This window comes from Agelaius tricolor, unplaced genomic scaffold, assembly GCF_023055355.1.
Source record: "Agelaius tricolor isolate 1412-34295 unplaced genomic scaffold, bAgeTri1.0.p SCAF_46, whole genome shotgun sequence".
NCBI lineage: Eukaryota > Metazoa > Chordata > Aves > Passeriformes > Icteridae > Agelaius > Agelaius tricolor.
In genome coordinates this window covers 1470706-1486046 of record NW_027269306.1, presented here as the reverse complement: position 1 = coordinate 1486046, position 15341 = coordinate 1470706, and the positions used below count along the sequence as shown (strand labels likewise).

Genomic DNA, 15341 nt, shown 5'->3' with positions numbered 1-15341 from the left:
AGAAAAGGGGCTGATGGATTCACTGGAAGCATTATGAAATATGTGGTCTTTTTTGGAAAGACTTTGATGTTTAGAAAGATGGGGCAGATGTGGTTGGAGAAGACATAACCAAAGAGAGAGAGAGATCCCTGCTTATAAGAACAGTAAACCTTCACAAAAAGGGAACCAAATAAGCAGCTAAGGGACAAATACTCACCCTGTGTACACAGTTTCATTGGAAACCTGCAAATACCACTTTGGAGATCTCCAATGACCTGCTCAGGTGCCTCCTGCTTCAGGCAAAGCCACAACTGCAACACTTCAGGCACATCACCAAGCATTTAGCAGAATTTACACCCAAGGAAATACTGTCCAGGAGGAATCATGAGCTGCTTCCATTAGTCTGTAAGCTGTCTGCTTCTGAAAATACAATATTTGTGCTGTTTCTGGGAGGTTTAGCATTGCAGTGTCTCAGAGCTGGGTGTAATTGTGGAAGGGTGTGTGTGTACATAAGTGTGTTTTCTGTTACACTGCAATATCTTACAGATGGGTATTTCTGTCCATATAGGTTCAGATGCTAATGTTGGCAAAGTTGTATTTTACTTATAGGCCTATAAACTCCTTCAGAAACAGATTTTTTTAAATTGCTTAAGCTTCTCTTTGTATCTTTCTGGAGATATTCATCTGACCAATGGAATAACTTGGATGATATAGAAAAAAGTCTATTTTTTTTTTCCTTTATATAGAGATTTTCTCTAAAATGAAAACTAGTTCCCCATTATTAAATCATATTCAGGAGTCAGCATTTCTGTTTGAAATACTGATACCTGGGCTTTTTCCTAGGGAGCTTTTTTAGATAGGTGACACTGCCTGCTCTTTGTCAAACTGCAGGTATATACTGTAGGTATGGTTAGGTTTTCCTTCTACTGTAGGTAGGTATGGTTTTCCTTCCTTTCAACTAAAATAAATCTTCAAAAGTGCTTCATTGAGTGATGTAAGAAAAGGCAGAGCATGTCCATCTTCTTGCAGGTGTTACCCAAGTCATGGCTTTATGTGTTTTTCTCTATTGATGTCATTCTTTTTCTGAGGGTTTCCAAAATCTTTCTGAGCAGGACAGCACAAACCTTTGTTTCATGTGTTTGGCTGGAAGGTTACCTGATTCACAGGCAATTTAAATGTCCTTATTTTTATTTATTTTGTTGAAGTGCAAGTATTTCAGTCCTTTTTTTTTCTGCATTCCAGCATATTTTGATGAGGGAGAGGGGAGGAAAGATAAGGTAGAGGGAGAGAGGAGACTGAAATCTTTGGCTGACAAAAGCATAACTTTTTTTTTTTTAACTCTAAATTATTAACTAGATAAAACCAGAATACTTCACCTGCCTAATTGTTTTTTAACTGCTCAGAGCTGCAGTCCCAGAGCCCCTTTTCCATGGGACCAGCTGGTCACGAGTGGGCAGCACCACCTGCTGGCACTGCTGGCTGGAATAGCTCAGAGCTGCCTGGAAACGGGAGGACAGCACCCCTGGGGCAGACCTCGTGTTCTGATGGCTGCAGAGGTGTGGAGACAGAGCTTCAGGGATGCTGCTGCTCCTCAGGTGTCACCATGATATTTTCTGAAAAATCCCTTCACTAGGATTTCTTCTCCTGGGATGATGAGAAGTTTCAGCTTCTCCATGGTTTGCTGCCCTGGAATGTGGTCTGGAGATTGTTTAGCCAAACATGTGAGTTGTTTTTAATTAATGGCCAATCACAGCCAGCTGTGTTGGACTCTGAGGAGGCAATCACGAGCTTTCATCATCATTCTTTTCTAGCCTTCTGATGTATCCTTTCTCTTTCTTTGGTACAGTTTTAGTATAGCATTTTTTAAAATATAATATCATATCATAAAATAATAAATCAGCCTTCTGAGAGCATGGAGTCAAATTCTCATCTCTCACCTTGTCCTGGGGACCTCACAACCCCACACTCAGGGACCCAGTGCCACCCTGCTCCTCACTGCACCTGGCACTTGACCTGTATCAATGATTGCTCTGAGTAGCATGTGCTTTCATCATGTGCTGCAGCCACAGAAAGATTAGGAGGAGTAATTCCATCTCAGTGGATGAGATGTCTGGCACGAGGTATTTCAGAGGTTGGAAAGTGCTGTTAAGTAGTGATTAAGTTGGGTTTTGCCCTTTTCTGCTGCTGAGCTTCTGAGTCTCCGTGCTCACACAGTGCAGGCGGGAGTAGAACTCCACAGTAGTGCTGGAATGCATCTGTTTGGAAACAGAAATTTAAAAGATCACTCTTAAACCATGTTGCCAGCTATAACAAGCAAGGGTGATTATTGTGAGTGACTATAAAGAATGTGTGGGCAGTTTCCTGAAGTTTCCCGTGCTGGCCACTTGCTCACCCATGGATGGACTGGCCCAGGGCAGGGATACACAGCAAAACCAAACACTCCAGGACTTCCCCAACATTTCTCTGGACTTCCTTTGGTTTGTTTTTCAAAGTTTGGAGGTTGTTATGGTTCAGTCATGTCATAAATGGTTGCTGTAAATTCCTTTGGGAGGATGGATAGGAGTAAAGGATGAATTTCCCAGTGCTTGCTACAGTTCCCTGCCCTGCTATAGCAGAGTGCCAGTGGCAGCAGATCACAGGCTATCTTTATCACCTACCAATGAAAAAGGGGCAGTGGAGAAAAACCTGAAAATACTTTTACACTATAAACAAGCAAATGCTAAGGTAGGGTGGAATAAAATTCCAGTTTCTAGCCCCATTTGGCTTTCATTTCCATGCCAGTAGAACTGCAGTAGGTGCAGGAGTTGTGCTTACCTTTGAGAGAGCTGATACTGAGAGTGCTCCCCACCAGAATTAGCTGTCATCTGTAGTTTCTGATTCTTTTCAGAAAACCCTTAATTTTCCTTTCCTTTAATGAGTCCTAGAGGAATTCTCTTTCATTAAGAAAAACTCTTGGTTTCTGCTCCTGAAACGAGGCCTGAGGGGACACCCCATGCATCTGCAGGTAGCTGAGCTCTCTGTGGCTACCAGGTTTCAAAATGCCCCCAGGGAAGAGCACCCATGCTTCACCTTTATAGTCACTGTAATGTGTAACATGTGGTCAGTGCCAGGAGAGGATCCCCTCATTCCCTGCTCCTGCTGCTGTGGTGTCCTGGTGGTCCCTGGCAGTCTGGGTCACTGTCCCTGAGCTGGGCTTGTGAGCTGCTCATTCCACTGAGCACACACATCTGGAGTGTTTGAGCAACCCCAGGGACAGGGCACACACATCTGGAATGTTTGAGCAACCCCAGGGACAGGGCACACACATCTGGAGTGTTTGAGCAACCCCAGGAGGGACAGGGCCATTCAAGACCCTCTGAAGCCTCGATGGTGTTTGGACACTTCTGTGGAGCTGCAGGGACAGTATTTAATGACACAGTGATTTAACCCATCTATTGCTCAAAAGCTCAAGTGGTGCCAACTGCAGTCACACTGAGCACAGACAGAGATAATGAGCTTACTCAGTGGGTTCATGTTTTATGTTACTGCTGTCAAATATTTTCTTACCAAAATCATTGGCTGTCTAAACTGCTGAGTTTATACAAGTCCATTGTAATTCGTGCCATGATTAAATATTAAACTAGAGTTTATTTTCAGAGGAAATAAATTTAGAGCAGACCACTTTGTTCTTTAGCAGAGGATCTCTGCTCCTGTCAGCTAGGAGATGGAGGAAGCATTCTTCCCTCTAATAGCATAATTATTCAAAAATGTTTGCAAGGATCTCTTTGTAGAATTTGTGCTTATGCTTTACTGTCATTCTTTTATTTCAAAATGTGGGTAAGATTTTTCAGATTCAACAGCTGACAAAGTGATGCAGGTTTGCAAAGAAAATTTGGAGGAGAAAGGGCCCAATCGCATGTGGGAGAGTTATTAATTTATATGGAAATCTAAAACTAAAGATGCTTTGCCATGCCATTTAATTTTAAAGACTTACAGAAACCTTTTTCTGGTTCTTAAGAAATTGTAACAGTTTAACTTCACAGAGACCTGAGGTACTGCTTGCAAAGCAAAAAATTAACATAAGATTAGATACCATCAGTTTCTTAAACATTTTTAACACACAGCAGAAAATGCTTTTATTTTAATAAATAGTGGTTTTAGCATTAATAAGTTTTGAAGTAGAAACCTATTTATTTTAGCAAATTTTGAGTATGCCCTTGCTCTTGCAGCATAAGACAGAAACAAAGCTGCACTCTTGGGTTTGATCAGGTGTAGCTACTGATGCCTTGGCACGTGGGCACCTGTGTGTGTATGTTTCCATGTGAAACCTAGAAAAACATCTACCTTAACTTTCACTGTCATTTTCATACCATTTCCTGTGTTGTTCTTCTCCTTTTTCCCATCTTATTAGCATGGATTGAAACTTTCTTTGGGGAAGGGACAGACAATCCTTTGAATCCATAATATTTCCTGTGCTCTAATGGGATGCTTTTCCCTGGTGTAAAGGTCTCCCAGGCCTGCACCTTGAGTGCACTGAGCACATCATTAATCCAAAGCGTGTGCTTGCTGAATTTCCCCTCGAGCAGGCAGCAGAAATGTCTGTGCCTTTGTGCTGAGTGAGTTTGATGTGCTCTAGTGGCCGTGAGTGATGAAGAGGAAGGAGGGATTCTCTTTGATAATGTTGCCAAATCTGCCGTGGACCCCTTCGACACCTCCTCGGGCTCGGTGCAGCTCATCGCCATCAAACCCGTGGCCCTCCCTGCTGTCCATGCTGCTTCAGAGAGGAGCCAGGAGTCTGCCATCACCAATGGGGAGGTAAGGACTGCCTGAGAAGTGTCTCCAGGTGTTTCCTTGGCTACAGCCACAAGTGGAAGGATCTTAAGCCTGTTAGAGTTGAGGGCTGCTAGGAGCTTCTCACCTTTACGCTACATTAAGTTCCATTAGCACTGTGAGTGCACAGACCTGAGAATTTAAGATCTGTTCTTTCACAATGCACCTGTGAATGCCTGCGACCTTGGAAGAGGTGATTTTCTATATTCCTACCCTCCCAGTGTCCCTCTCTCCTATTTAAAAACATGAGTAATGAAGGCAGCAGAATAACATCTTTTCCTATGTGAATTCTGTAGCTGGGTATGAAAATATGCATAGATCATCCGGGTGCCAGGCTGATCTTTCTGTACTGAGTACTACATCTCAATCAGAGTGAGAAGGGGGGCAGTGAGACCCTCCTTGCTCTGCACTCCAGCCTGTGCACAGAGGGTGCAGTTGTTTGAAGGAAAAAAATGGGATGGCACAAATGTCTGCTCCAGATGCTGGCCAAAAACATGCTTTGACTGCAATACTTATACTCATGTTTTGATGTAGATTTAATCAAGACCAGTCCATTTACAAAGGACTGAGGCTTTTATGAAGTTGTTGAACATGATGGGAACAAGCCACAGAGGTGCCTTGTTTACAAAGTCGCATTGCAACAGTCATTTAAACAGCTAAAAACAGTTTAAAAGCAGCAGGAAGGGCTGCTGCCAGAGACACTGTAAAAGACAGAGGTCCCATGTGGGCCTGGATTATTGCAGCCTGTTGTGCTCTATTTCATACTTGCATTTTAAGTCCTGATGTGCCATGTGGCTTCCAAACTTGGAGAAAGGCTTATTTAGCATTCAGCATCTCTTTTCTGTAAGGCAGCAGGATGACACTGCTGGTGCTGTGTGCCCCTTTACACACACACTTCCTGTAGTTTGAGGAGACTGTGGAATTTGACTCTGGAAGATGAAGTAAATCCCTGATTTCCAAGCAACTTGCAGTTTGAAGCAGGAGGGAAGTTTTTTTGATACTTAAGAGAAACCATGGGACTAAACTGTACCAGGATGGACCAAACACCCCTTTTTTAAAGGTTCCTCTCTGACAGGAGTGTCACAGACATGTTTTATGAAAAATCTTTTCTTGAGGATTTTTTCTCTTAAGAAGCTGAGAAGCCTCAAGAACAAAATGTAAGCAATAATTATCTGCTGCTGTGGAATACAACAGGTGGATCTGTTATTGGTTTATGTTAGTAATTTCTAATTAATGGCCAATCACAGTCCAGCTGTCTGGACTGTCTCAGTCAATCACAAGCCTTTGTTATCATTCCTTTTCTATTCTTAGCTAGCCTTCTAATAAAATCCTTTCTTCTATTCTTTTAGTATAGTTTCAATATAATATATATAATAAAATAATAAATCAAGCCTTCTGAAACATGGAGTCAACATTCTCGTCTCTTCCCTCATCCTAAGACCCCTGCGAACACCACCACGCAGGAGCCTGTCAGAAAGCGTATAAACAAAATAGACATTTGATGACATTTCACTGGAGTCCTTCCCCAGCCATCAGTGGTGACTTATTTCAGGTTTTGTGTAGTCACGGGGGATGTCTCTGTACCCCAGCAGCGTTTTCACAGGTGAGCTGTGCCCCGAAGCATGTGCAGCGCTGGGTCACGGCGGTTGGCTGACACCACTCGTGTTTTTCCTCAGTGGGTGTCTCTGAGTCACTGTTGTAATGGTACACAGTTTTTTTAGGCTAAAATTATTTAACCATCTGCCAAGCCATAAAAATGCAGCGACTCTGTTCACTTGCAGTTCCTCGCTGCTTGCAGATGGCACGGTGTGCTACAGAGGGATGACACACGCGGCGCATCAAACACGCGCTGACGAGATCCTTTGGAGGTAGCCAGCCCACCAGCAGCCCCTGAAACATCTTCTTGCCTTTTAGGTGAACAAGGCTTTGAAGCAGAAGTCTGATATAGAGCACTACCGCAACAAGCTGCGCCTGAAAGCCAAGAGGAAAGGGTACTATGATTTCCCACAGGTTGATAATAGCAAGGCGCTGACAGACAGAAAAAGGATGTATGAGAAAAACCAGAAAGAACTTGACCACATTTTAGATCCAGATGCAGATGTCTCGTCTCCATTTGCTGAGCCTAAGAACAGGTGAGACTTTTTATTTGCAGTTCTTTATTTGGGAGGAGAGTTGATGTCCTGGGAGTCAGGGGGGCCATTTTAATGAGCCAGGTGTTTGTTGTATCTGGTCACTGGCCCCTTCTGCTTATGAAGAAAATTCATACAGCCCATGGAAAACATGTTCTCTGGTAAAACTGCAGTGTGGATAAAAACAAACAAATGGAAAGAGAAAAAATAAGGTAAGGGACTGTTGCAAGTTCTTGTGAGTCATTCTCAAAGGTAAACAGAAAAAGTGGTAGTAATGTTATTGGTGGTACTCAGAGCAGACTTTAGGCAGGAAGCTAGCATCTGAATTGGTTCTTTTTCAAAATGCAGTGGTGTTACTATTTTGTCACTACTTTAATCTGAATATAACTATTGCAGAGGGCCTGAGATAGCCGAACCAGTGCATTGTCCCTGTAAGTCCTGCAGTGATAGTATCTGTGTGCCTGTTATTGGTGATCTTCCTGTGCCTTTAACAGAGAAATTCATAATTTGCTCATCTGTCACGTGAAGCTGGCATGTTGTATAACATTGCCAATGTTTGATTAACACTTGACTGTCTCCTGAGGATGGCATAGCAGTAGCATTCAAAAGCCCATTTTAGAAATGAGGGGGGAGTGCAGGTGCTGATTGTGCCTGAGCCGCTGCCGTGGGTGGGTGCTCTGTTGCTGGTGCTCTCTGAAAAACAAACTGGCACGTTGGAAAGAGGAGATCACACCAGTCCTACCCCAGGAATGGCACAGTGTGCAGATTCCTCTTCCTTTTAAGTTCTGAAGGTGTGAGGGATGGTAAGAAAGTGTGTTTGCCATTACACCTTGCACAGGAGGGCTCTGGCTCTTTCTGTAATCAGGGACTAACATCAGTTGATCCATGAGAGAAAAAGGGATACTGAAGCACCTTTCCCCTAGAAATGGCCCTCACACCTGGAGGTGCAATCTTGCATCCCATCTCCTGGAAAGCTCAGACCAGAATTTTCCTATGAGCATGAATGGACTGCAATCAGAGCATTACTGGTGACACAGGCATTGCACATAGTGCAGCTGCAACAATTACCCTCGAGGCACAGGCATGAAAAAGACTGTAAAGGGAATTACAAAACCACTGTTGCCTCAGATTATGGGCAAAAGCTGAGATCAGATGTGTTTCTGTAGGTCTAGAGTTCAGTGGCTGAGGGATACTGCCCTGGAAGAGCTGTTTGCCAGGGCTGCAGAGGTCACTGAGGAGAAAAGGCTGACTCAGCTGTATGTTATATTGGATGTCCTGGGGCACCATTCCTTGTGCAGTTTTCCAATTTATTGTGCACTGAGAGGGTAAAAAATGGAGCTTGTCCTTACATGGGAGCCCTGCTCTGCACACTCTGTCCAGGAGGTACAGACAGAGCACTGGGAACCTGTATTGAAGAATGCGTTTAGTCCAGGGAGCTGGAAAGTTCCCTCAACACATTGGTGTAGCTGTGACTGATTGAGGCATTAATTTGGATGCTAATTATGTGTCACATGGCTCCCAGGAAGTGTTTAAAACTTTAAGGTGAAGCTTTAACACAGCCACGTGCTTTTTGTTAAATACACTGATGTTTGTTCACGTGCCAGTGTGTGGGAAGATCCCATACATTTTTTCCTGTGTGTTGTGTAAATTTGCCACAGTCTATTTCAGCCAGGGATCCCTGGAATGACAGAAACTGCTGAGAGGGGGTAAACTCCTGTAGAGGAATGATTCCAATGATTCCAGCTGCACCATGAAACTGGCTGCTGGACTTGTTAAATATATGACTGTATCCCCACATGAGGAGAGAGAATCACTTCTGATGCACTTTCTGTGAAGACATAGAACACTTAATGAACGTTACAGATGCTGCAGATGTTTACAAACAAACCAGTTCTGAATTCTGTGCTAAAATTTCCACACTAAGACTTGGAACTGAATTTGGTATGAAAATTATTTTCCTCAGTTTTCTAACAAAAATAAGATGGCTAAAATATTACACTGCTGGAGGAAAACCTTGAAAAATACCACAAGGTAGTGTGGGGTTTGGTTGTTGATAAATGAATCAATACAATTGAATTTCTGTAATGACATAAAATTGCTTTAAAAGCAATCTGGGTAAGCATATATTTGAAAAAAATGATTTCTATCCTTTTCTGTTTTGAATCATTGTTAGAGCAATTAAAACTTGAAAAAAATGTAATTTTTAAAATGATATCACTAAAAACTAAGGTAAAGATTTCAAAGTTTCTAGGGAAAAGGCCTATTCTACTCTTTTCTGTTTTATATATTTTCCTCTAACTTAAGTCACATTGTTACAGCACTTCCAAAACATATCAGAAAATAGGGACACAGTTGATTACTTAAGACTACCTTTATATTTTGAATTAATTTTAAATTGTATTAAAAAGTGATTTACAAAGCATTCTGCTAAATGATTTGATTTTTTTTTCCAGAACAGAGCTTTGTGCCCTAGGTACCTTTCAGTCATCAGGACCATAATCCTCATGTTTTAAAACATTCCAGCTGTGTTCCCAGAAGGCACTTCCTAACCCATTTGAATGCCAGTTGTTCCTGTTCATACCTCCTTTCTCATTAGTAAAACTCTCTTAAATGAGGTAATTGGCAATCTCAAGGTAATTTTTAAGAGCCTACTGATGAAATGCACTATTCTTGGATTTTCTTTAATAGTTTGCAATCAGGTCAAGAATCTGCACGTTTTACAGAATCCCTTACAAAATATATCACAATTGCCTCAACTAAGTATTTATGGACCTATTGTAAAACATATGAAATTTTGGAGACCTTTGATGTAAGAAGATGGAGATTGTCAGATCTGATTACCCTGTGCATAACCCTGTTTTCTGTTAATACCAACAGTATAGTCAGAGAAAGACTATATAGGAAGAAAGAATTTCCTCAATATTGTTTTTCTAGGGGAAACTTATTCCAAAAGCTCTGCTTGCCTTCTGCTTTGGCAATGCATTTGGGACTTTGAAACACGAGCATGGTGATTTGTGATCAAGGGTCACACAGAAGTTTTGGAAAGTTGTCTTAGAACTAAGTACATGCCTGAGTAATTTATTTAATCAGAAGCGTGAAATTGGTTTTTTTTGTCCTACCGTTTATCCTGTCTGATCATGTAAATGTCCTACTTTCTGGATTTCTGCAAACCAGTTTCTGCTGCTCTAATCTGTCAAGGCAAAAAGTGCTGTTAACAAGATCTGGAATAACTGAAGAATTATTTATCAGTGAATTAATTTGGACTGTCTTGTCTGTTCATTTCATTGATGGTTCTTGAGATGTTAAACCATGGAGTGACTTGAAAGTCTGACTTCAGACATAATAGTGCAACTTGTCTTACTTCACTATGAGCATTGGCAGGTCCTCTGTGCGAAATAAGCAGCACAGAAACATGTTAGATGACCTGATCTAATTTTAATATTCTGAATGGAGTAATTGCACAAGGTTGCACAAGGCAGAAAAATAGCATGGCTAGGCAAAGATAACTTTGTATCAGGCTCTAGCAGTGTAATTACTGTGTTAATAAATGAAGCCGGCATGCCATTATTTCATGTGTTACTGATCTACTTCACGAGCAGTGCTCCTCTGGAGTGTGCAGCAAAATGAGTAATGGCCAGACACAGCATGAGAACAACTCACAAGCTCGGCTGGTGTAGAAGTAGCCTTCTTAAAAGATGCAGTTTGATGAAGCATAAAGTTCCTGTACCACCATTTCGCAAACCCTCCTGCAGACATCTACAGATATGCTCTGTATTTCACAGGGAGATGCTGCATTTGTTTTTGTATAACCAGCAACAAGGGCAGAAATGGTTTTGTTGGAGAGATTACTGGGTATTTTGGATATTTAGTTTTATTCTGCCTTTCTACTGCATTTGCTTCCCCTTGGCTTGGAGCCCCCAGGAGTGGAAGCTCAGTGCCCAGAGATGAGCAGCATTTTGTCCCAGTGAAGCAGCTGAATGTCAGGAGGGACAGCTCTCTGAGAAAGCTGTGGCCAGTTACCAAACTGGCTATTTAAAACCAGCATCTTGCAACAGTTTCCTCCCACTGCTGTGTCTCTTCCCATTCCCTGTGCTGGGGGTTTGTTTCAGTGGAGCTTTTTCCTGCTTCTCTCTCAGTGCTCAGGATCAGCAACCAAAATCTCTGCTCCCCATCTGTGTGTGTGGGAGAGCCTGTTATTTTTTAATATGTTTTTTTTTAATGAGTTTGAATCATATCAGCTGAAGTTAAAAGGGTCCTGATATCTTCTTGGGACATATTTCATCTGACAAGCTCCCACATACAATGTCCATGTCTTTTACATAACTTTTATTTTCCTTAAACTGCAAAAAGCAATTAATCATCTCTTAATTGATTTCTAGTAATTCATGATTTCTAGTAATTCATGTATATAGAAAGAATATCCTGTAACAAAGTGGCATTTTTATGGGCGTCATAATTTTAGAATAAAGGTGAGTATTGACAATCACTGTCTGTTGTTATTTTTTCTTTTTTCATTTTACCATTTTCTTGTTTGGTGTTTTCTAGGCAGCCCCTGAAGAACTCGGTGTACAGAAGCAGGCAGTCCCTGAACAGTCCCAGCCCAGGGGAAACGGAGATGGATCTGCTGGTGACTCGAGAAAGGCCGAGGCGTGGCATCCGGAACAGTGGATATGATGTAAGTTTATTGGGTATAGGCAGAGAAATCTGCTCAGCAAAGCCTTGACTTGCTCCAGGCAGCAAGTGATAAGCCACAAGACACATTGCCATGAGATATTTAGTGTTACAGGAGTTTATGTGCACTCAGCATCCTGAAGAAAGCTCAAACTCTTTTGTGTACTTTATCACTCTACATCATTTTACAGTCTGAAATGCAAACAAAACCTTTGCCCAAACCCCATTATTTGCCAAAGTATTAAATCTTGAATTTAGATAGTTCTTCTAAGTGTGTGGCTACTTGACAGTGAGCTTTCTTCATTGCAATTAAAATCCTCTGTTTGGTCTGAAGAGCAGCCTGGAGCTGCTCTCTTGGTTCAGAAGAATGAACAGCCATCTTCTGGGATTTTCATCTAAGTCCCAATGGCAGTGTTTGGTGGAAATCCCCTAGGGACAGGGATTGTTCTCTTGCTCCCATCAGAACTGGGAGAGTTTTGTGTAAGTAAACATCAAACCCAGCTAGAGGTGATGCTGCTTTATGGTCCAAGGAGCTCATGCAGCCAGCACAAGGCAGAGGAGTTGTGCAATCTGAACAAACACTGGGTGCAAGTTGATGCTGTGTGAACCCAGAAGGAGGATTAAAAATATCCCCTACTCTAGGGTAATGTTGAGTTTTTCAATTCATTGTCACATGTTCAAACTACTGTTGCTCAGCCAGCCCTGAAGATCAGTCCTAGAGAGGGTCTAAACCATTCTGGAAGACTAGGAAGTTCACCTGTGGTTGCCCATCCTCTAAACATTTTAGGTGAAAAACATTTTTTGTGCGGGGGTGTTTCATTGTCAAACCCTCTCTCTGCCAGGAATGTGATTTTAGCAAGGAGAAAGAAAGTACCAAAGTTGGGGGGATGTGTTCAGGAAAGTTTAAACCTTTTACAAAATTCTTCAGGGCAGGTTGCAGTTGTCAGATTTCTGAAATGATTCCCTGCATTTGGACACTTCCCATCAGACTGCAGGAGTCATATGGAGCTGTGTGAGTGGGCTGACTGGTACATTGCTTTCTGAGGAATTAGGATTGTATTAGCCAATACAATGCTAATAAAAGCTAGTTTTTTACAGAGGATATTTTCCTGGAAATCAGTGTTAAAAACATTCTGGGAGCAGGCACGGCAGCAGATTTTAAAAATATATTTCAATATATTGTGTATGCTATATATAAACTATATTTTAAAGAAAATTTATTAAAAACCTTGGAAGTAGATTAATGAGTTTATGCAGATTCTGAAGTGTCCTCAGAGTAATTGTAAGCTATGAGATGTGTGCACATCACAGAAAAAGTTGCCTTTGCCTTGCCTTTGGTGCTGCAGTTGGGCAACCTGTCCCTGGCACAGTGCTTCGCTGATAAGTTACATAAAATCCCTCAGCCCGATGCACTGCAGATTCACTGCAGTGCACCTCTTCCAGCTCTGAATGCATTTCCCATCTGAAAGCACAGAAATGCTGCTGAGAAATGGGACAGGATATTGAAATTTAGCTGCCAAGCCTGAGCCTGCAGCGTGGGCTGGTCCCCCTCTCCTGTTTGAGGCTCCTCGGAGCTGTGTCTGACAGGCTTCATCTCCCAGGATACCCACTGATGGCTGCATCCATGGAATTCATGGATCTCACCACCTAAACACCTCTGGAAATCTGACCTCTGAAAATGGGTGAGAAAGGGCTGCTTTGAGTGCTGACTTGTGTGCCCTTTCTGTTTCATACAGCAACACCTGGCACCTATTTTTGACACCTGATTTGTCATATTAAATGTTCCAGCCTTCTCAGAGTGCTGCTAAACTCTTCCTCCCAGCATGTTATTTAGCAGCAGGTCCTGCCAAAGAATAGTGAAATCTGCATTTTATAAGCAGTGCCAAAAAATTCAATTTATGAATCAAATAGTTGGTATTGCCTGAAAAAGTTGGGAGACTTTTTTACAGCATAAAAATTTGTGGAGGGAATTTGAACTGTTACCAGTACACCCGGGTTATGTGTTGAGGATTTTCTTCCCAACAACAATAATGCTTTTAGTTTTAAAGAAAAGAGATTGAGATCTCCCAGATTCTTTAAGAAAACTGCTTAAGAATTCACCATTCATTGGCACAACCACAAGGTTTCCTTTCAATAACAAATTTCTAAATGATTTTCTAAAATACTTCATTCATACTTTTCTAAAAATACTTAATTCATGTATAATTAATTTTTGTGATATTTCTCTGAATCATGGTTCTGTTTCTCAGAGCTAAAACCTGCTCAGGATATGAGGATAAAGATACAATATTTTACATTTCTCCTTATGGAATATGTAGCTTTTAATATTATTTTGGAGTATACGTTCTACTGTTTGATGTTCTCAGTATATTACTTGCCTTCATAGTGTCTTATTTATAAATGAATTATTATTGAACAGTATCTAGCTTTCCATTTTAAAGAATCCCAACAGGTTTTACTATCATCACCTTCAATTAGGAATTAGACTCAGAAAACTTTATTAACATGTTTATTATTTTCAACAAGTTCATTAACAACTCTGTGTAGAGTAAATGTCGTAACAAAAGATTCTAGAACCTCTAGACTGCCCTAATGAGATTTATACCATAGCAGAAAATATTTAGGCTGTTTTTGCTATCAAAGGAAGAAAATTACCTTATTATACATGTCTAAGAGATCAGTATACAAAAGAATTCATGGGCAGTATTTAGTTGATATAGCTAAATTAATGCAATGCATCCCAAAGGTTATTGATTAATGTTCACATAAAGAATTTTACTGATAATGTTGCAGCAGCAGAATTATTCAAGAGGTACAGAAAGTCTGTCTCTCATTGCAGGGTTTTGTTTGCTTTCTTCATGTACCTCTAGTCCCTTCTCTTACACAGTACATGTGTATGATTTTGTGTAATGGTGGCCTCTATTTAGGATAGCTATGTGTTTCAGTTGAAAGGATAACAAACAAAATAACAAATAACACTCAGAAAGTGATAGGATGAATTGAAATAGATTTTAAAATATGAGGAAAAGAAATTATTATTATTTTTCTCCAAAATCTACATGTCAGCTTTTATATTGATGATTCAAAGCTGCCTTAATGTTGGCTGCTAATATGAATCTTGTATACATGTGATATATTTTAAACATTCAGTGGGGGTCTAATGGCTTCAGCAGTGAGTTGTAGTAAAAAACCTGATTTATTTCAGCATTGGGCACTAATAGGTCTGTGTGGGATTCCACTTACATTTTTGCAGGCATGAGCAAATAGAAGAACCATGGCTGTTAATCATCCAGTCAGGATATTATGATTTCAGAGGCTCTCTGGCTGCACTTACACAAACTACCATTCCATTTTATAGTCAGCTTTCTAAAATGTGTCTGATTTTTATTTATTGTAGCAACACAAACACCAATGGAATCAAAATGAAGGAATGAAATTAAGGAAGAGTTTTTAGTTGAAAATTTCCTATCAAGTTTTTCCATTTAAGATAATTTGGTGCACTTGCATTCCCCTTCCCCCAATCTGATGTGTGTACCACTTGGGAAGCCTGAATTTGAGTTTGTAGTTTTGAATTTAGATAATATACTGTGTAACCATGACTATGTAAATTATGGTTAAATTCTAATGTGCAAATGTTTAATTTTTATCCTAATTTTTCTTTCTTTTTTACTGCCATACTTTCCTTTGATACAAAACATAGCTATGCTTAAAACAGAGAAAGCAAATTAGTATTTTACTTAGATTTGTTATCAG

General features: G+C 40.8%; 1 protein-coding gene across 5 annotated transcripts in view; it reads left to right on the top strand.

Annotated features, from left to right (window-relative positions):
• Nucleotides 1–15341, top strand: part of KIAA1549L (KIAA1549 like) — a 135829-nt gene that overhangs the window by 94297 nt on the left and 26191 nt on the right. For all 5 annotated transcript variants that reach the window (XM_071455237.1, XM_071455233.1, XM_071455234.1 and 2 more), the window contains exons 14-16: nt 4595–4773; nt 6703–6920; nt 11463–11592. In XM_071455237.1, the coding sequence (XP_071311338.1) occupies nt 4595–4773; nt 6703–6920; nt 11463–11592 (527 nt within the window). The remainder of the gene's footprint in view (nt 1–4594; nt 4774–6702; nt 6921–11462; nt 11593–15341) is intronic.